This window comes from Manis javanica, chromosome 1 (genome assembly GCF_040802235.1).
Source record: "Manis javanica isolate MJ-LG chromosome 1, MJ_LKY, whole genome shotgun sequence".
Classification (NCBI taxonomy): Eukaryota; Metazoa; Chordata; class Mammalia; order Pholidota; family Manidae; genus Manis; species Manis javanica.
In genome coordinates, this window is record NC_133156.1 from 160,341,955 (window position 1) to 160,362,395 (window position 20,441).

The 20,441-nt window shown below is 46.6% G+C and overlaps 1 protein-coding gene across 4 annotated transcripts in view; it reads right to left on the reverse strand.

Annotated features, from left to right (window-relative positions):
* NPAS2 (neuronal PAS domain protein 2) overlaps positions 1-20,441 on the reverse strand; it is a 144,973-nt gene that overhangs the window by 34,044 nt on the left and 90,488 nt on the right. For all 4 annotated transcript variants that reach the window (XM_037019998.2, XM_037019997.2, XM_017673160.3 and 1 more), the window contains 4 exons: positions 19,087-19,178; positions 14,603-14,692; positions 4,852-4,972; positions 3,764-3,877 (listed from right to left, as the gene is read on the reverse strand). In XM_037019998.2, the coding sequence (XP_036875893.1) occupies positions 3,764-3,877; positions 4,852-4,972; positions 14,603-14,692; positions 19,087-19,178 (417 nt within the window). The remainder of the gene's footprint in view (positions 1-3,763; positions 3,878-4,851; positions 4,973-14,602; positions 14,693-19,086; positions 19,179-20,441) is intronic.

The window sequence follows — 20,441 nt, forward strand, 5'->3', positions numbered from 1 at the left end:
GCGGAGAGCATGATTTTCTGAGTGGGAGTCTCTAGTCTGCCCCCTGCCTCTACTCCTACCACCTGTGAGTCCAGGACCAAGACTGCCCAGCCTCAGTCCAGGTCAGCCTACTTTTGTTGAGTGCTTATTTCTGTTCCAGGCTGGGACTGTGTAGGCCTAGGAAGGTGTGTGCTGAGTCCACAGACGAATAAAGGCTGTCAGCCTTTCCTTTCCTTGTATCAGACTGATGGGCACCAAATAAGAATGCACCAGGTATTGCCCCATAAAGTAGACAGCCCCCCACAAATGAGAGGGCTGCTCATCATCATGGACCCAAGTGGGGTCTCCTACACAGTTCTCTGAAGTGTGAGCAAGTATACTATTAAAATAAAACCACGGTTCATGGCCACTTTTCTCCTACACTTTACATGCTGTTTTTTGACTTGTGCCAGACCTGAGAGCATGGGGGCGTAGCATGGGGCGGCCTGAGCAATAACCACATTCTCTAGTCTCTGTATTTGATGTTTTGACATTGGGGGCCTCCTGACGTTGGAGGGACCACTCCTCTTTCGGTTAGCCAGTTCCTAGAGTCAGCAGACTACTCATTTCCAGTGCACTCTTCATATGCAAACAAGCCCATCCTAAGCCCGCACCGCCAGCCACCTCCTTTATGGGCTCTCCCACTCTGGACCACTATTCACCGGCCCCAGTTACCCCAGGGCCAGGTACCAGATAATGCGGGACAGCCTTATACGCAGAGGCCGCTAAAACGATTCAAACTAGCCAACCCTACGTCTGCTTACCTACCTGTAAGTATAAAGCTTTTCCTTATGACAGTCATTTCATGTCTGCGGGTCTTACCATATTTGATTTAAAACAAATCTCAGATTAAAAAAAACAGCTTGGTGGATGGATATAGGATGCCTGATGTGCACAGGTACCAACAGAATGCCAGGTGGCAGGGCGAGCCTGTGTTCTGCATCCAGATGTTTAATTTCAACATAGATTTGTGTGGGGGAGAAAAGCACTGGATTCTCATGGAATAAATCAGTATGAGTTCAGGGCTAGAAGGGGTATGCATGTGGGTCCCCTACTTCCCACCTGTATACCTCAGCATTCACTCTTTTATGCACCAATTTCCTCCTCCAGTATGATGGGACGGTGCCAGTAGGACCACCTCAAAAGGTTGCTGCAAGGACCCAGTGAGATGATGGGTGCGAGACAGCCCAGAGGCTGGCACTTAGGAAACACTCCTAAAGTGAGCTATTTTTATTAACCCTTTGTTCAATGTTTATTGAGAAGTAAGCCTACAACATCAAATTTGAATTATTTCTTATATTAAACCATCATTTTATAGGTCAAAAGTGGTTGCCTGTTGGTGCTTTCATTGGGCTCAATCTCAGAAATTCATTTGTCTCTGACAGTTTTTGCTATTTTAATCCAAGTGAGAATTAATTTTAGGTTTTGCACAATTACATTTGGAGACTCCTGTCCTATGAAAGGCCCCCTAACTTTGGTTTGCTCAGCAGGTTCTGGAAAGACACTATGCACTCTTGTTTTTAAAACTTCTACTTTCAATGCTGTGTGTTTATAGCAGTAACAGTTTCCAAGAAAAAAAAATCACATGTAATTTCCACACATTCTTTTAAGCAAACAAACACCGCCTCAACTTGAAGTGAAAATAAAGCCTAGCTAGTTAAAAAAAAAAAAAATCCCAGGTATTCACACTGAACCCTGCCTATTTCCTTGAAACCTTCTAAGAGTTGACACATGAGAGGAGGCTTCACAGGGATATTCAGCAGCATCTTAATGAGAGGCGTGGAAATGTAAATTCACAAAGGATACAACTGCTGCTCACCAGCCAGTCACAGGTCTGTTCCTTTAAGTGGGTGCACTGTTGCCATGGGGACACGTGGGTGCGGCATCCCATAATTCCTGCAGCCTTGGCACTCTGGGGGCCAGGGCGCCTGTGCTTTCTCCTTGCATGTGGCTACTTGGGACATGCTGCTGTCCCTGCGGCTGGCATTATGGCCATGGCACATATTTTAAGCACATTTCAAATCACTGCTCATATTAATTCAAGGATAGAAATGTCTGGAAGGAGCGCCATAGTGAGAGGAGCATCTTTAAAATTCCTACGGAGTGGTATGTGTTGCCACAAGAGGCAGTGTTTCTCAAAGCCCATGATCCCTGAGTTTCTTGTCCAATGGCACAACCCCAGCTCCACTCTTAGATCTCCTGAACTAGAATCTTCAGGCAATGCCTGAGAATCTGCACTTTAGCAGGCTGCCTCACCCAGTGAGCCACCGCACAAGGGCTGTCGTCACTCTGCGTGGTCCACGAATGCCCCTCAGGTCGGTTTCTTGAGTGAGGGAGCCCAATGAGCTGCCATTTACTTAGGTATGGTTCATTAAACATTGCTCTGGTGAGGTCTGAGAGAGCCTTTCAGATGAGCTGGATTAGGCAGCTCAGACCTTGGCTTCATCTTGCTTTGCCTAGATTTAGCCAAGCTGGCCTCCCATCCCTTCCAGCCACTCAGAACACTGAGCCCTGGATGGGTGAGTTCCCAAAGGTTCCCAACTGCAAGTTGGCCGTGGAGCCCATCTACCGAGGCCATGAAGCCTGGATACTGGAACTGAAAATCACTTTGGTGGGAACATGCAGCTTAGCAACTAGTAGAAGCCTTTTAAACAAAGCATGTGTATTTATGCAAATAACATACAACAGAGGATCAGCTAAGGCTGAAGGAAAAATCCTGGTTAGCCCAGCATTCGCAGTCAGTGCCATGACTGGTCGGTTCTCATGGAATAAATCAGATTACCTCTGAACTGATCAGACTCACCGGTGAGTTCAGAGCTAAACGAGGTGACAAAGCCGCCCGAGGGAGCCCTGACGTCGTGGCCCCGGTCTCCCTCCTGCTCCCCCACCCCCACCCCACTCATTTCTGCTGCTTGCCTTTCTCGATCTGTCTTCTTTGTGATTCTTGCCTCCCCTCTTCTCTCTTCCTACCATTTCCTGTCAACACTTCCTTCTATTTTTTCCCATCCTGGCTATTTCATGAAAAGTTAGATCTTTCAAAGTTGCATATTCTGGGCTGAGTTTTGGAGAGTGGGGCAAACGAAGTGAGGGCCTTTCTGTGCTGGTTCTGCCTTGTGTGCGCGTGGCTTGTGTTTCTGAATTTGGCATCAGGCCTGCCTTCCCATTTTCCCTGGGTGGAAAGTAAAACTGAGGGTTTGTGTCTAGTTTACAGCTGCAGCCAGAAATTGGATAACAATCTGGATAATTCTAGAAAGTCAGATTTTAAGGATTGACAGTTCATCAGAGAATGGCCACGTACTGTGCCTTAGGGCTGCGGTGAGCAGGACACCTAGGTCCCATATCTATTAAACATGCTCACAGCATATTGTAAAAAGGGGGGATAAAAATGCAGAAGCCAAGGTTATGGATCTTTCTGTCACAATGCAGGCCTGTTTGGCTGTGTGTAGGCTGAGCCTGTTCTTTATTAACCGTCATTCTCACAGTACAGAAGTATTCCATCAGCATGCAAATAAATGGATAATGCACATTTCAGGGGGACTTAGTACACTGGCATAAATAAGTGTGGGAGTGTGTTCTGGAATGGAAGATAACATTTACAAGCACAAAAACACATCTTGGGAACATGAAAATCCAAATGCAAATATGAAACACATTCTCCCCTCATCCTCCTCCTGATTCTTGTGGCTCCGTGTGCACGTCTGCAGGACAAAAACGCTAAGGCAATTCTATGACAACTAGAGCTTACCATTGTTGTAAGGGCGAAAATTTCCTACAAATTTTATGTATTCGTAAGTTGGAAATTCCTTTGGGTTCAAGCTGCCTCTGAGGAGATGGCAATAAAACTCTAAATCGCTGTCAGCTGGGCCATAGAGGAAAAAAGAGAGAAAGGGAACATGAGCATTATTTGGACTCTAGACTAAGTAAGTCACATCTTTGAGAAACAGTGTGGCCAGGAGATTTCTCATTATGACTGACTTCTGGACATGGTTTTACAACCCCTGCTGCATAGGATTTTCTCTACCCCACCCCCCAGCTTATAGATTATTTTGCAGCTCATACTTGGACCCAATTAGTCTTAATTGGCTCACTGATGTCTGTGGTTGGTTATGTCGGCATTTCATACAGTATATTAAAATAGAGCTGCTCCTATAAAGCTGATCTCCTCGATTGAATCTTTTCACTTAGAAGTAAAGTCAGATGTACAACAGGATAAATTATTCATGGAAAATGGACTAAGACTTGATTAACTGCAAGGCACTTTCTCTACCTCCATCAACATATGCGCTTCATTGAGTGACACACAGTCCGGTAGGCACCAACGCCAGCCTTCTACCCAGGTGGCCAATTTTGACAAAATCTTAAAAACTTAAAAATTCTGTAAGAACCACAAATATTTACAGATAACCAGATGACAGTCTCAGGGGAAAAGAATTTGGAATTTTGACCTAATTCATTTTTAGCTGGTTATTTGGTATCTTACAAATCTAGCGTTATGGTGTTCTCCAAAATAAGCAGACAGCCCAGTGGTTTTGTACTGTTTATTCCTAAAAGACTCTCATGCAAAAAAAAAAAAATCTCTTATATTACATGCAAAATAAGTTATTATTCATAAACCCTATGCTTTCAACTTTTTCACATAAAAGTTAAATGTCTTACATATTCTAAACTCCAGTTTTACTTTTAAACTTAAAATATACCTCTCAGGATCTTGGAAATGTTATGAGTCACAAGGAAAATTGTTCTTAAAATTAGTCCTCTCTTCTTAATTCTTTCTAACCTCCTTCCAAAAAATTCTCACCTTTCTGTCTTATAAAAGCAGTCAAGTAAACTTACATTTTAAGTATTCTGGGGAGGGGGAGTCTGTCACAAGCATATGGGAAGAAAGCATTTTATAAACTTCTGAATGTTCTTGTTCAGGAAGGAAATTCAATAAATTTTGATCCATGACATCCGACTGAAACAGAAAATAAAGAATAAGGGTACACGCTCAACAAAGATGAAGAATAAAAGCAAAAGCAAGATTGGGATACTCATGACAATTCAGTTCTAGGCTTGATTTTCTGTGAAGACTCAGTCTCTCACTCTGTAATTCTGAATTGCAGTCTAAAAGGTTTTACTTGCTCAAGTGTATATACCATTACCTATGAGTCCCAGAAAGAAATAGGCATTACGTTGGACAAAAAGCACAGAGTCCTTCTCTTGCTTGAGGAGCTGACATGCCTGAATTCTGGTGAGGGCAGTGTGGCCCCTTCACTCATCTGAAGGGCCCTTAAGAGCGTAGGGGGTTCCTCTTCTGACCTTTAGGCCAGTGGTTGGCTTCCTATTTATTTGCTTCTTAAAGGTCTTAATGGAAGGAACTGCACTTTTCTTCTGAGTGCTTGGGCACTGTGGATTCAAAATAAATACAACATGGAGTCCAAACACAGCCCTATCCGATAAAACTGTCTGTGATAATGAAAACGGTCTATATTCTGCACTGTGTGCTATAGAAGTCACCAGCCACATGGCTACTGAGTACAGAAAGGTGGCTGGTATGACTAAACACTGAATTTTCTACTGAAAATTAGAAATTTAAAGAGCCACACATGGCTGGTGGCTCCTGTGTTGGCCGGTGAAGGGGGAAGCTTGCAGTGGAGTTGGAGAGGAGGTGGGCACAGCTCCACGGCTTCCTCGGTCTCCTGCAGTAGACTGGTGCCCTCTTACAGCTCTAAACACCAGCTGTATACATTCTTAAACTGTAAATCCAGCAACTCTCTCATGTGCCCTGGCTTAACCTTCTACCTGCCACACAGATGCCCCCTGGGAACCCCAGGTTCACATCCCAGTGTCACCACTCTTTGGTGCCCACACCTCCTCCTCCCCTTGGGTCTCCATCCCCATATATGGTGTTGCCAACCTGTCACTTGCCCACACCAGACACCCAGGTGGTGCCCTTGACTTTGCTGCCTCCCACCCAAACAATGCCAACCGCTACACGATTTTCCTCCCTAAAGTTTGCTCCGATCCACTCACTTCTCTATTCCTAGGGCCTCTAACCCAGACCACCGCCACCTCCAGTCTGGGGGGTGAACTGGCCAAACCGGTTTTTCCAAATCAACTTTTGTCCCAACCAGTTTGTTCTCTCTCTTTTTTTTTTTTTTTCAGAGCCCTCCTCAGGGAGTCTCATGTCAGATCAAGCCACCACCTCGCTTCAAACCACCCATTGGCTTCCCAAGGCTCCCAGGACAAAGTCCAGTTTCTTAATCCACTTCGAAGGCCCCACACAACCTGCCCTCCATGCTTTCTCTTCTCCAGTTTGTCAGGTTCGCTCTTCCTTCTGGGCTTCCCCCAGGTGACACCCTCTCCTGTTGAGCCAGGCCCTGTGCATCCTTTCAGCCCCTCCTTGGAAGTCACTTGCCCTGAGGAAGCACCCACAACAGCCCACCCTTCTCCAGAACAGTGCCCTCCTCTTGCTGCTCTGGCCCTGGTCCCCCCGCATGGCATCTGTTATGCCATCCTACAATTGCTGGGGAAGGGCATGTCTTTGCCTGGATGGTGGGGTCTACGAGGAGACCTGCCCACATTGTGATAAGGGGGGTGAGAGCCCCAGAAGTCAGGCTTGAAAGCTTTTGCTGCCCCCTCCATGCTGCTCTTGGCTCAGCGGAAAGGTGAGGAAGCTGGGAGGGTTAAAGGGACTGCTTAAGGATGCTGCTGGTAAAAGGGCACACAGCAAACACATAGACTGCTGGGCATGGCCAGGGGTGCACAACAGTTCACAAAAGGACCCCAGGCTAAAGGGCACATGGCAAACACTTAGACTGCTGGGCATAGCCAGGGGTGCACAACGATTCACGAAAGGACCCCAGGCTTTCTTGGTCACTTGTGTTGACATGTGTCCTCTGTCCACCTCCCCTGCCAGGAGCACCAGTGCTGGCGCGGCCTGTCTACTTCCTTCACCCACAGGTGCCTGACCCTGAACGGTGCTCGGCCTTCAACAAAGATGTGTGGGTGCAATGAAAGTGGTCTGGCAAGCGTTGTGATACAAGGCATGACAAGGCCCAGAGAACACTGGGTGTGGGGTGCTGAATGCTAAATGAAGGGTGGGGACGCCCCCAGGGAACAGCTCCCAGAGGGAGAAATCCCTGAGAGGGATGCGGGACACTACGGGATCCACCAGGCAGCAGGCACACCAGGCGGGGGACAGCCACACATGGCTTGAAGTGGAGCCACTGCAGCTTTCCCGGGCGGAGGCGGCTGTGAAGGGAAGGGGCCGCGGTGGAGAAGCCCCAGGGAAGGGCAGACCTGTGCACCAGAAGGACCTGCCAAGGGACCTGCAGGAGGGGGCCTGGCGGCTCTTGTATTTTAGAGAAACACCCCAGTGTCTGAGGAGACAGGGAGCTCTGGACAGCAGGCTAGGGGTGCACAGTCTGCACAGGCCCCCAGGAAGGCAGCAGCAGAGGAAGGCACCAAGTCAAGGCGGGTTATTCGGCAGGATCACTCAACCAGCACTGGTTCAGGGCTCCCACCGGCAGGCCACTGCTGTAGTCTGTGTGGGCTCTGGGGAGAAATCCTACAGAGTAGACGGCCCCTCCCCTGGTGCAGCCAGTGTTGGAGGGGGTGGGAGGAACGTGGACACCATCTGCGGGCTGATGAAGGGCAGGGCACGAGGGGCTCCAGTGGCTTGGATTGCCCACTTTGGTCTCTAAGACTGCAAACCGCCTGCTAGCTGTGCTGTTATTTTCTCATTCTCATTCTCCAAGTTTCTTCTGATGTTCTTGATTTTATTTTAAGCCCATTCCCTTTAGTTTTTAGAAGATGACTAATGCTCACAGATAACAGTAGTCTTTCTTTTTAAGGACATTTTAGATGCTTGTAAATGATAACCAAGTCACTCCATGGTCTTCCTGAGGGGCCCGTGGGAGGCCCGCTGGCCCTGATGGCGAGTCTGGTAGAGAGCAGGGCTACTGGACTACCCGGCCCAGCTGCTCCTGGGGGAGACAGGTGGCAGGTCAGAGGGCTGGGGCGCACAGGCTCCAGGCTCTGAGAATAAAGATGAACACTGGATGGGGTGGGGGAGGTATTCTATGGGCGGGGCGTTGTGAGGATTATGAGTTAATACACATGAAGGGCTCAGAACTGTTGCATAGAGCAACTTCTTTGTATATATTTGCTATTATTTTACTATCTTGCCCTTCCCATGTGTTGAAAACTAACACAGATAATGCTAATTTGAACATTTTAACCCTAGTGCTTATAAAAGAGTCAAAATTGTATCTGCAACTAAGCTGCCCCCTGAATGAGCTGAGCTTTGTTCGTGAAAGTAATAGCGATTACACAGACAAGGGAGGGCCATGTCATCTGCAGCCATCCTCCTGGCTGAGCACATAATCAGGAACATCGCTTACCTGGTGGAGGCAGAGGTTCTCTATCCCAGCTTACTGACATGGCCTTGCTGCTTTATCAAGATTCTTTATAAGAATCCTTTTCTGAGTTTCCCTATGTATGGCTGCCCTAAATTCCAAACTGCACATCTCCCATGTTTCCCCCTGAGGCCCCTCGAGAGCCTGGGGATGGTCGGAAAGCACTGCAAATGACAGGAGGCATTCGGGAACCCAGCAGCAGGTCAGGTACCCCCAGCGGCGTCGGGCAGGCCTGCGGGAGGTGCGCACAGAAGCTGGCCAGCTGGGCTGGAAGTGCGCTGGGTGGGCACTCAGTTCAGGGAGGTCCCTGGGGGCCCGGCAGTTCTGGCTGGAGGTCTGTGTGATGGGGCCATAGGAAGTCCTTGTGAAGCTACGCACTGAGGAGAGGCAGGAATGGGCTCAGGGAAGCAGTTGGGACCTTGGCCTCCCTCTAGGACCAGGAAGTTGGAGGCATATTTAATATGCTTTAATGCAGTTTAGATTCAGAATCAAACTGATGGCCAAGCAGTTAACACTTCCTGGAGACAGTACAGAGAATAGCTCTGACCTGGGTGTAGTAACGACTTAATGAAGATATAAAGCACCAATCATAAAGAATCTCTGTCCATCAAAAGAACCTGAAGGGAGGCAAAGAGAAGCCAAGGAATGAGAGAAGCTATTTGCAACACACATACCTGTGGCGTAAGGCCTACAATTAAGGCTCAATGTTACATGTTGCCTTGTCACCTGGCAAAACCAGGAAGGCCTTGACCGGCCTAACCAAAAGCTCCCCTCCATACCCTGCCCCCAGGGATAAACAAGGGGACCAGGTTTAGTCCCCTGCCAGCCCACAGAATTATTCAAACCAGCCAATCTCACCCCTGTGGGGACCAGGGGCACCCCAGCACATTGTTACCACAAAGCCTGCCTCCCATGGCCCCTGCTGGAGCACTGTTCCAGAGTATGGCCCCTCAGTGGCCCTGCCCAGCATGCAGCATCCTACTCCCTTGGGCCGTGGGTTTATGTGACTAATAAGCTGTCCAGCTTATCTGTTCAGTGTCTGCTGGTATGTCCAGCTGCCCCTGTACCCCCAGGACTGATTGCACAGGAGGTGATTGAAACAGTGTCCAGGTCTAGTGCCCAGAACGTGGAAAGAATGCTTGCAAACCATTACAAGAAAAAACCCCGGACAATCCAGTAGGAAAATGGCAAAATACCTGAATAAGCACTTCATAAGTGAGGAAATCCAAATGGCTAACAAAGATAAGCCAAGACACTATCAATCTCATTGGTAATTGGGAGAAAAGCAAATTAAAACCCCATGAGGTAAGCTTCACACTTTATATCAACACACACTACAAAGTCTGACAACACCATGCTCTGCTGCATGGAGTTCCCGTCGCTGTCCATCTTGCCAGTGGAGGGTTAATTGGTACAATCACTATGGAAACAATCTGGTGTTATCTAGTAAAGGTGATGGTGTGCCTACCCTACCACCGAGCAATTCCACACAAAGTTAGTTCTCCAAGGGATGCTTGCAAACCTCTCTCAGGAAATACGTACAGCATGTTGACAGAAGCCCTGAGAGTTCCAGACTGCTGTGGATGCAGGGATTGCAGCTCATGCTCCCAGTGGAATACTACGCAGCCTTGAAAATGAACTAGTGACAGCCACAACCAACAGTGTGAGATGGATGACTCACCAACAATGTTGGTGAGCAAAAAGAGAAGTCACAAAGGAGTACATGTTCTCTATGACTCTGTTTACATAAAGTTAAACAAAAGGTAACAGTAAATTTTAGTGTTTTGTGGTGAATTAAGAGTTGGTAACACTATAAAGAAAAACATGGAAATGATCTTAAAAGTCAGGAAAACAGTCATCTCTGGGTGGAAGATGGGGGTGTAAGGGAGAGAGCAGATAGGAGCTTCTGTGGTCCTGCCATGTTTTAGTTCCGAACTATTGCGAGAGCATGTATTTTCATGCTCACTTTATTGTTAATTTAAAAACTGAGCATATCAAATCAAAAGGCGCATAAAAAACATCTAACTGGGGACCTAGACTCTCTAACCCATGATTAACTTCAAGCTGCAGTCAAACCCATTGGGGTCCCCCTAGAGTGACCCCCCACTTCCACCTGCCCGGGAGCCACCTCTGACAAGATGACCTGGAGCGGGTGGGTTTTTGCAGGTGAGGAGAAGGACGCAGAGGGATGATTCCTGGGAAGTGTGTTTCACGGCCTCGGCCTTGCTGCTGCATTTCATGGTGATGCAAGCCAGGGGTCGTCTTTCCTCTGCTGTGACCTTTGCTGCGGGGACTTGGCGCCTTACTCTACTTTGACCTTGCACTTCTTGCTGGAGCTTTCACTTGGAGAACCAGCATTATGCAGAAGTACCTTTGGTATGTAGGTTTCTCTGACTTTATAATCACCCATGCCTCAGATTACTTTCTTTCGGGGAAGTTGTGTTATCCACACCCACATCTCACTTCTGAGACACCTGCCATTCCTGTCAAACGGTTCGCAGTTGCACGTGGTGTGGAAGCCCCAGATGTGGACTCAGTCCCTGATTCAGTGAGCGCTTAGGCACATGGGCGCTGTGCTCAGGGCTAGAGACAAGGCTATTGCCTTATGAGCTTAGTATGGCCCAGCTCACTGGGCAAAGAACATCACCATTAACAAGTAAGAAAGGCAATCTAGGAACGTATATTTAGGAAAAAAAAAAAAAACCTACCAAAAGTCCAAGCAGGAAACAGAATATGCCTACTACTCTGGGTCTCTAACTAGGGTCTGTTTCAGCCACACTCTCTCCCAGTTCTGTCCAAAGCATGTGGCTCATGCAACTTGGAGCCTTCCTGGAAGGTTTCCATCCCAGAAGCTCCCTACAGTCCTTGGTCTTCCATCAGAACACTCACCCGCTGTGCCCAGCTTCCTCTTTAACTGCCTGTGTTAATTCTAGATGCTGAAATGTGCTGGTTTCACCAGCATGGACAAGTTTTGACTTTATCTTAAAATCATTTTCTGCTATGAGCTATTTTCTTCTCTCTTTTCTGGGTCCAACTGGAAAAGAAAGTTCTAGGATATTTTATCAGGAAATTGCCATACAAAAAACCCCTATCACATGAGCCTTTGCCATGTCTGAGTTTCTAGTAACAGGAAGGAAACAGAGAGAGATTGTCAGCCTGACAGTCTCAGAAGAAGAAAGGAATCCTGCTGCCTGAGCCTCCCAAGCAATGATGGCCCTCTAATGCCAGGGTACACAAGGGGCAGGGGTCCCAACCCCTGGCATGCCAGCCCATGGCACCAGCCGGGCGCTGCTGCTGAGGCCCATGGCTCCTGCCCCCACCGCCCACATCACATCCCTACTGGATGTGCCCCCCCCAATGTCCACCTCTTCCACCAAGATTGACCACTGCCTTTCAGATCCTCATTCCCTCCCTTCCTAACCACCCCACCCTGAGAACAGTCAACTCTGCTCTGTCCTATGCAGAATTTGGAGAAGCGGCCAAGCACCAAGTTCTAGAGTTCAAGGGCCTGAGTTCAAATCCCAGCCCCATCACTTGCTGGCTGGGTAAACTTAACCTCTGTGCCTCAGTTTCCTCATCTGTGATCCAGGGATAAATAACTGCTTCAGAGGGTCATTGTACAGATCCATAAGGATAAGGGGCGCAAACGTGATGGAGCCCCAACTCTGTGTCCGGAACTCTCCTGGGTGCTTTACACATGCTAACATACATGAGGGTACTGGTTCACAGTAAGTGCTTGGTAAGTGTTAGCTATTTTTCTATTAGTCTGTATTGATCTTAAAAGATGAGATATATCAACAAAATTGCAAACCTTTAAGGACAAATAATTTCACATGGCCGGCTGCATCCTCTGTGGACCAGTCCTGGGCTGATACTCAGTAAACGGTAAGTCCTGAAGTGAACCGGACCAAAAGCAGAATTCCTAAATAGCGAACCAAATCCTTGGCATCAGAAAGGCCCCAGAGCAGAGTGGTTACAAGCTTGGACTCTGGTTTAAGCCCTGCTCTGCCCCTCGCTGGCTGGGCCATTTCCTCCCCTGTAACATGGAGTTATTACTCCCAGACTGGCTCCTTTCCTTAGCCAACTGGATGCTGACTGGCACCAGGAATGTTTTCATTATTAATCACCCTTGTCTGCCCACTAGCAAAGGATGCAAGTTGATGCTAAGCAAAAAGGGGAAAGAAGATGGTGATCTTGGTAAAACTGCTTATCCAGTTTTGCCAATTTAAAAGGAAGTTAAATTTCGGGACTGTCCATCCCAGGCTCAGCTCTACTGGAGAGCTTAAGGGCTGACTCGGTGTATGTCTGGGTGTGGGTGTCTAAGTAGACCCTTAGGAAGCATCCAGATGGGTCTAGCACTGATAGAGTAGAGTCAGGGTCATTTCTGGTCCTTCCAGAGTTAGAAGATAATTTATAAAGGTGATCCTGAATTGCTCCATAATTTCCAATTGAGTAACTCCCAACTTACTTTCTAAGCCCCCTCTGCTATGTACAGCAGCCGGGTCACCAGAAAAGCCCAAGAGCATGAAGCAGAGCGGTGCCAATCCGGAGTGCCCGGTCACTGGGGGGCCACACTTCATTGTTTTCAGTCAGTGCCCACCCCTGCCCAGTCCGGGACTCTCCACACAGAACATAAGCCCCCAGAGAAGCACCTCCCCTCCCCTTCGCCCCTCCGCCTCCCTCGGACCAGCCCGGAGAAACCAGGCTGACCCACCGGCCTCATCATTATTCTATTCTCTGCCTGACATGAAAATCCACGTGAACTGTACTCTCGCCTCCTAGTTAGCCCTTCAGGGAGCAGCGGCCTCTTGTAACAGCCCTTGGGGGCAGAAGGAGCCCCTCAGCCCAGGGCAGCCTGGGCTCGGGCGGAAGCACAGAGGTCAGACAGATGATGCGGAAATGCAAAGGCCTCTGCCTAGCAAAGGAGGAAACGTTTTCCAGGGCTACCACACACCGTGACCGGCAGAGACCGACGTGCTTTCATCCCCACATAGCATAATTTGCAGAAACCATGGGATGGGGGAGTGGCTTCCTGGAGGTGTGGAATCCTGGGCCATTAGCACAGCAGGGTTTGTCACCCCAGGGGAGGCGAGCTGCCCACAGAGCAAGGCCACATGCTCAGGGCAGATGCAGCTGAGTGGCATCCATGGGGCTCCAGGGGCTTCCTGGCCTGGGAACTGGGGATGCTGCCTGCCGCCTCATCACATACACTGGCCCTCCACCACTGATGTGCCAATGTGGGATGCTGGGGGATAAGTGTTTGGAGGGGCTGTTTAGGATCAGGGGCAAGAGAGAACATCAGTCCGAGTCTAACCCATGGGAAAGTCCTGGTAGTGCATCATTCAAGGTTAAGCTCCCAGGAACAGACAATGGTGTGGTTGGCAAGAGCCTAGGAGGGACCTCAAAGGTGGGTGCCAACTAGCCAGCTACTGTTCCATGACTCGGTCTACGCTGACTGGGGCAGGGGTGGTTACCAGAGTGGAGGAAAGGAGGAAGGGTGGGGGGAGAGAAGAAAGGCAGGGGCAGAGGGTGGAAGAAGGGGAGGGAGGGCCGTGAAGAAGGGCCCTGGCACATGCCACACTTGTCCCCTCTGAGCCTCCACCTGGCTCCCCCAGGATGGTACAACTTGTCCTCCACTCAAGCCCTCCTCATTCTTTGAGGCCTTGGTCCCACTGTCTCTCAGAGTATTTCAACCTCTCTGGATCATCCCTTTCACTGAACCCTTACCACCATTAAGTGTCACAACCTACTTGCGACCTCAGTGTCCTCAGGGATCCCCACCTCCAGCCCTTGGTTGCACATTCTGACCAGCTCTCAGTTGACCCAGATGTCAGCTTTTCCCTTTGCAGGACACCTACCAGCCCTGAGCTCTGCTAACTGTGTAGCAACCCCCTCCTCGATGCACAGCTCCTGTGCAGTTTCCGGGGCACAGAAGGTACGGACCTGCACCCATGTCCCCCACTCCAGATCTAGCCTTGCCAAGATCATGACACCCTGCTTATTCCAGGATGACACATGCCTGTACCAGCCCTTTCTCCAAAGGCCTCTGGGACCTTGACCTTGACCCTTAACCCTCCTACATACAGACCCCCTCATACCTGCACCACCCCCTATCTGAGATCTGAATGGTTCTCAAGGAAGGAAGACAACATGTACTGGCAAAGGTCGCTGGAGCAGAAACTCACCGGTAAATGCCCAAGGAGAGGCGTGATACTGTCGGAAACATAGAGAATGCTGCCATCCGTTGTCACTGCAATGATGAAGCCATCTAATGCCTGCAGAAAATGTGACAGTTGAAGGTTCCTTAGTCATGTTTTTATGGAGGAGGATGTCACTGAAGCAAAGGACCCCGTGTCATGACACTGACTTTGTTTTTTTACCCCTTAGAGTATTTTCATGAATAACCTCACAGTACTTTTCCACTTTGCAAAGAAGATGGCTTTTTACACTGAATTTTCTAGTCCAGGGAAAAGTGCTTGCAAAGCACCAAAAAGGCTCTATGAAAAATATGACCTATCAGTATCATGAAACAAAATTTAGCCACAGAAATTACCTAAGTAGTTCTGATTATAAACATACTATTAGACTGAATCAGAAAGATCACAATTATCAGTAAAAGATGTCAGTGATATTCTATGGTCCCTGTCCCCCTATCCTTAACATCACTTTGAGTTCACTGATAAACATTTACTGAAAAATATCAGACCTAATAGATGGATTAAAAACAGAAAGTGTGCCTGTTGGTCAGGGTAGACCTCTGTGAACATTCACTGCCACAGGAGAAACACCTCCTGAAGGAACTATTTATAAAGAACATTTACATTATTCCACAGAAGCAACAATTAAGGGCTGTAAACCGTAAGTATTTCAGAATTTCAGAAAACTTCATTTGCTTAAAAGTGTCTGCTGAGTGTCTACTGTATGCTAGGCATTCTGCTACAGGTGATAGAGAAGATTCAGACAGTCTATGTCTTCTCACACTTTTGCTGGTTTGTGTTAGATTCCTTAATGGATGCTATAATGCTGCCATAAGACACATCTAAAAGTTCATTTCTAAAGTTCACACTAGTAGTTCAGCAGAGCATTGGGTCATACTGGCAACTGGCTGAACAGGTGTACCCACGAGATTAAAAGCGAAGTCCAGATTACCAAAAATCTAATCTTTGAAGAAGCAATATATTCAGGTGGACTGTCACTGTAAACCTTTCACTGTGGCTTTACTGACTCTTCCATCTTCCCCAAATATGGCAATTTTTCCACATGAACAAAAAAAAATGAACTGAAATATGTGCCTAAAAGTTCTGGCAACATTTGGCATGTGCTCACCTAGATCTTCCCAGGGTGTTAATGATGATCTGCACAGCCAAACAGAACTGATTCCTTCCAGTCAGGAGGGTGTGGCTAAGTGCACTGCAGCCAGTACCAGAAACAGTCCACTAACCACGCTTAAGGGAACAGTTACAATGTGCCAAAAGTAGCAGAGAGTTCTTTTCGCCAGGAAAACTAACACTGGAGTCACTTACTATTTTACACTTACATACTGCAGGATTTAAGACTGAAAAATAGTTTAGTGAGCATTTCTTAGGCAGATCTCTTCCTTTTGGATTACATCAGTGGTTTTCAACTGAGGGCAATTTTGTCCCCTTGGGGACATCTGGAAATATCTGGAGGCATTTTTGGTTGTCCCTGCTGGAGTGGATGCTGCTGGCATCTAGTGCACAGAGGCCAAGGATGCTTTGAAAGAGCCTACAATGCACATGACATCCCCATAACAAAGAACTGTCAGGTCCAAAATGTCAGGAGTGCTGAGGCTGAGAAATTCTGGATTAGATGTTATGGGTCACGGTGAACACAGAGGTACATCCTAGTAACAGTTATTTATTTTTCCCTCCAGTATTTTTCTAAATTGTTTTTTAAATTATATTTGCAGTGCTTCTGGAAGTGATTTTTTTAAGAGGCGAGGGCACTGTTGATGATGTCAGTTCTACCTTTTTGGAAAAAGCATATTTGAATACTGGAAGACACTAGAGCAATATAAATTATCTTCTTGTACAGTGAGCCTATGCCCCTCTTGAATTTGTAAAGCAAGTGGGTGTTAAAAAGCTGAAGGTATTTATAGATGTAAGATAACTTTCATCAGCTCATTGGCATTTCCATCAAGTTCACAAGAACTGCACTGAGTCACTGCTTTAAGAATGCTTGTGATGGTTTTAGAAATCCCATCAGCAGCATTTGAAAGTGACTCAATAGACCACAATTACAAAGTGATGTACCCCTCTCCATGCAAAGGTGACTCTAATAGGACCTCCAGGGACACCAAAGATGCCATAATGGCTCAAATTTCACACCTGCCACATACCACAGGGATATGAAACCACCCCTTTCTGCCAGTTCCTGATTTTGATGGACTGTTTCTTGTTTTCCGGGTCAACCTCTGGGCTAAGAGAAAAGATCCCTATAGATTTTTCTGAATAAAATTCAGAAATCCCACACACTCCCTAACTGCCAGTTGATAAGAGCTTTCTCTCATTATGAGTCTCCTTGTTCAGATGCTTGTAGCCAGTCTTTGCCAGCTTTTACTTGGTGACCATGGTTGGTCTGCAACCCAGTCATTTTTGTTCTTGCAACCTCCACAACTGTGGGAGTGCTCCCGGAGTCTGCTTTGGGGTCTTTCTGAGAGATGATGGAAGAAGGAGGGATTCACATCCAGAGGTCCCAGCAGCTCACTTCCCTGGGGCCTGATGAGTCTGCCCTCATTTTAAAAAGGAACCTCCCAGTTACCAAGACATGGCATCTGGACTCCTCATGTTCCCTGAAATGGCCCTGAAACAAGGAGGTGGATGTGCAGCTGGACTGGGACACACACCACGAAATTGCATAGTGGAAAATGACATCATCCTGGAGGGGCACTGCCGGAGCTTGGACCCTTGGGGAGGAGATATGAGGCTCCAGTTACTCATCCCCACATCTGTGTCTGCTGAAAAGCAACAGGTTGGAATAAAAGTCTACAACAGTCAAAGATAAATCAAAAGTACTAGCCGGTGGGTCTCACAGACTCCTCAAAGCTGTCATTCACCCAGAAGGCCTGCTTGTTATACAGGTGTAATTTCAGGTCCAATTCATTCACTTCTAGCATGATTTCCTTTAGTGCTTCAAGGAGTCTTTACCGGGAGCAGGGGGTAAGGGCACAGAAGATATCCATACAAATCCCAAATCCCCCTTTTCTAGAAATTCCAGTCTCCTGAATCTCAGTCCTGACTTTCAGCCCACATATTTATCCAACTTTATAAAAGTTTTGTTTACACAAATGCTTTTGATACCTTGAAATTCACTGGAAAGAAAAATGGTTGTGTTACAGGCTCTTGAAAAGTGATAGTGCTATAGGGCTATGAGTTTTACTTCCTTTTCCCTGACAATTAAGAAGTAAAGTGATTTATGTAAAGTAGTTTAATGATGCATTAATTCAACATTATATTTCACAAGCTGCTCTAAATTTAACATACTTAAAATGCATTGCTTCTGGAGAAAGTTCTGTATTTTCTTTAAATATAGTTCATATGTAGATTTAAGTATCTTTCATTTTATGCAAATGTTCATTAATGCCTTTATATTTCATAATATTTGGACACCTTCATTCTGGCATTTTCTTACTCCAGTACTTTCTGTTTTCTGCATAGTTAATCTATGTAAATTAAAGTTTACATCAGTCTTATACAGGCACATGAGATGAGATATAGAAAGATTTATTCCCAAAACCGCTCTCCAAAAACCCTGCCAGGAACCACTGTCACAGAGCCAGCATCTAACTTCCTTGTGCTGAACTCATCTGTCCTGGTTTTCCTCTTCGCACTCAGGGGCTCAGACATGCCACGTCTGGGACTTTCCCTTCACTGTTGTGCCCAAGCCCTCCCAGTCTTACCCCCGGTGTGGAAGTCAGAGCACCCAGCCAGATGCTTCTGTAGAGACTCACCCTCATAAGTAGGGAGGGGCTTCACCCATGTATAGACATGACATTGAGGAAGACCACTTGCTCAGATCAGCCAGATTTCCTCAAATAGAATTACGGACGGGCGTGGGCACTGAACTCTGCAGATGAAGGACCAAAGGACGGGTGCAACAGTCTCAGCACAGAAAGGGCATGTGCTGGGTGGGGAGGCACAGGGTCACCTAAGGTTGACACCCACATGCCAGTGTTGTTGTAATATGAGCTTGAGTTAAAAGCATCATTTTAAAAGCTTTTTGTTTTCAAAATGTGTTTCCTAAGGGGAAAAATAGAATCACCGTGTTCTAAAGAGGAGACTCTTTGAGCCAGAAAACAGTGCAGATATGTAATCTTTCTTCTCACCTTCCCTTTGCTCTCCCAGCCTCCGACCCCGCCCCTCCAGGTGTCATCTGGTTGGGAGACCATGAGTGGGTCCGCCTGTTGTCACTGTGTTGACAGTACACATTCACATTCAGCTTTGGGATTCTTGATTATAGCGCCCAATTAGGTAACCAAAACACAAGCAAGGACATAGCAGGACCATGTGGAGCTTCCAGATGGTATCTGTTTCAAGACCTCTTTCCAGGGTCAAGAACAGTTGTTTATTTTGGGCACAGGGTCTTATCTGGAACAAGCAGCTACATTTTGATTTGCAACCCATTAAGCTAATTTGAAAGTACATTTCACCTCTAACATCAGCTGGGTGAATTCTTCATTACTGAGGAATGAAGGCTTCCAGTCCTGCTGAATATCACAGATTTCCGTTTGTGCTGAGACTTCTAAAAAAGAAGAAAGGAAATACAAATAAGATTTTATATTCAAAGGCACCTAGGAATTGGAATTAAGAAATGCACACGTTATTTCTATATCATTTTGTGTAAATCTCTGTGTAGTTTAATGAAAGAAGCCAATACAGGTGAAAGGGATAAAGAGACACAAAATCTCAATCATAATATAAATTAGTCAGGGGATGAATGTACAGCATAGAGAATAGTTGACAGTTTGTAACATCTTCCTATGTTGACAGATAGTTGGGGTGAGCATTTAATAATGCAGATAACTGTTGAATCACTATGCTCTATACTTGAATATAATATTGTATATATCACCTACATATGAGTAAAAAAAGAAGCTAATATAAGGAAATGTGTTACCCTGATTTCCAAGGACAGGCTCTTCCGGATGTAATGGGCTTAAAAACACCTTGATGTTTTCACTCCCCTTTAATGAGGCTCTGGGGAGGACAGTGTCCCACCCTCTGCAGAGGTGTAGTAGCACAATGCCCTGGAATTTCTGCATGACAAAGCCCATCTCCAGCAGGTGGAGTTAGGTAGGTGCCGCCAATGCAGGCAACAGGACGAGGGCCTGGGGTACATTCTGCAGCTGCTTCTTCATGTTCAAGGCCAAGCCAGACGCCTTAAAGACCTGGGGTTTTCAAAATTCCAGAAACATCTTAGGCTTGCGATAAATAACCTACTGCGTCTGTGTAGAATGCATCTTTCAGCACTTCCAGGTTCTGAAGTACCATGTGCTATACAAATACAAGTTATTTAGTTGCTTTTAGAGCCAGAATTTACTCTTTTCAGAACTTTTTTGGGTTAATCTATAGTTTGCTTATTTCTGTAACCACCTTGTCCTGAAGGTGTTGTTCATGTTTGTAAATTTAATAGTTATGGGTATACACAGGACTTCTTAAATACTCTAGCTCTTTTGCATTTTTGAAAGTGTTTTATTACTAAAATCAGTCTCTGATAAGATTATTACAGATAGCTCAAATGCTACATGGAATGAATGTATCTGTTTTTCCTTCAGTTGTAACCATTTTGGTCCACTTTATGTAGTAAGAGGTTTCTTTAGGGATTATTTCCTTGGTGCTAAGAAAAACCTAATTCCATCTCATCTGTCTACTACCTCAGAGAAAAAAGCTGACCTGTTCAACAACTTCCTCAAAATGAAAATTGTTCAGGCAGATAATCTATAAACTTTAAACGAGGAGATGCACTGAAAAGCTTTCTGCTTTGCACCTGTCTTGTTGGCAGGCT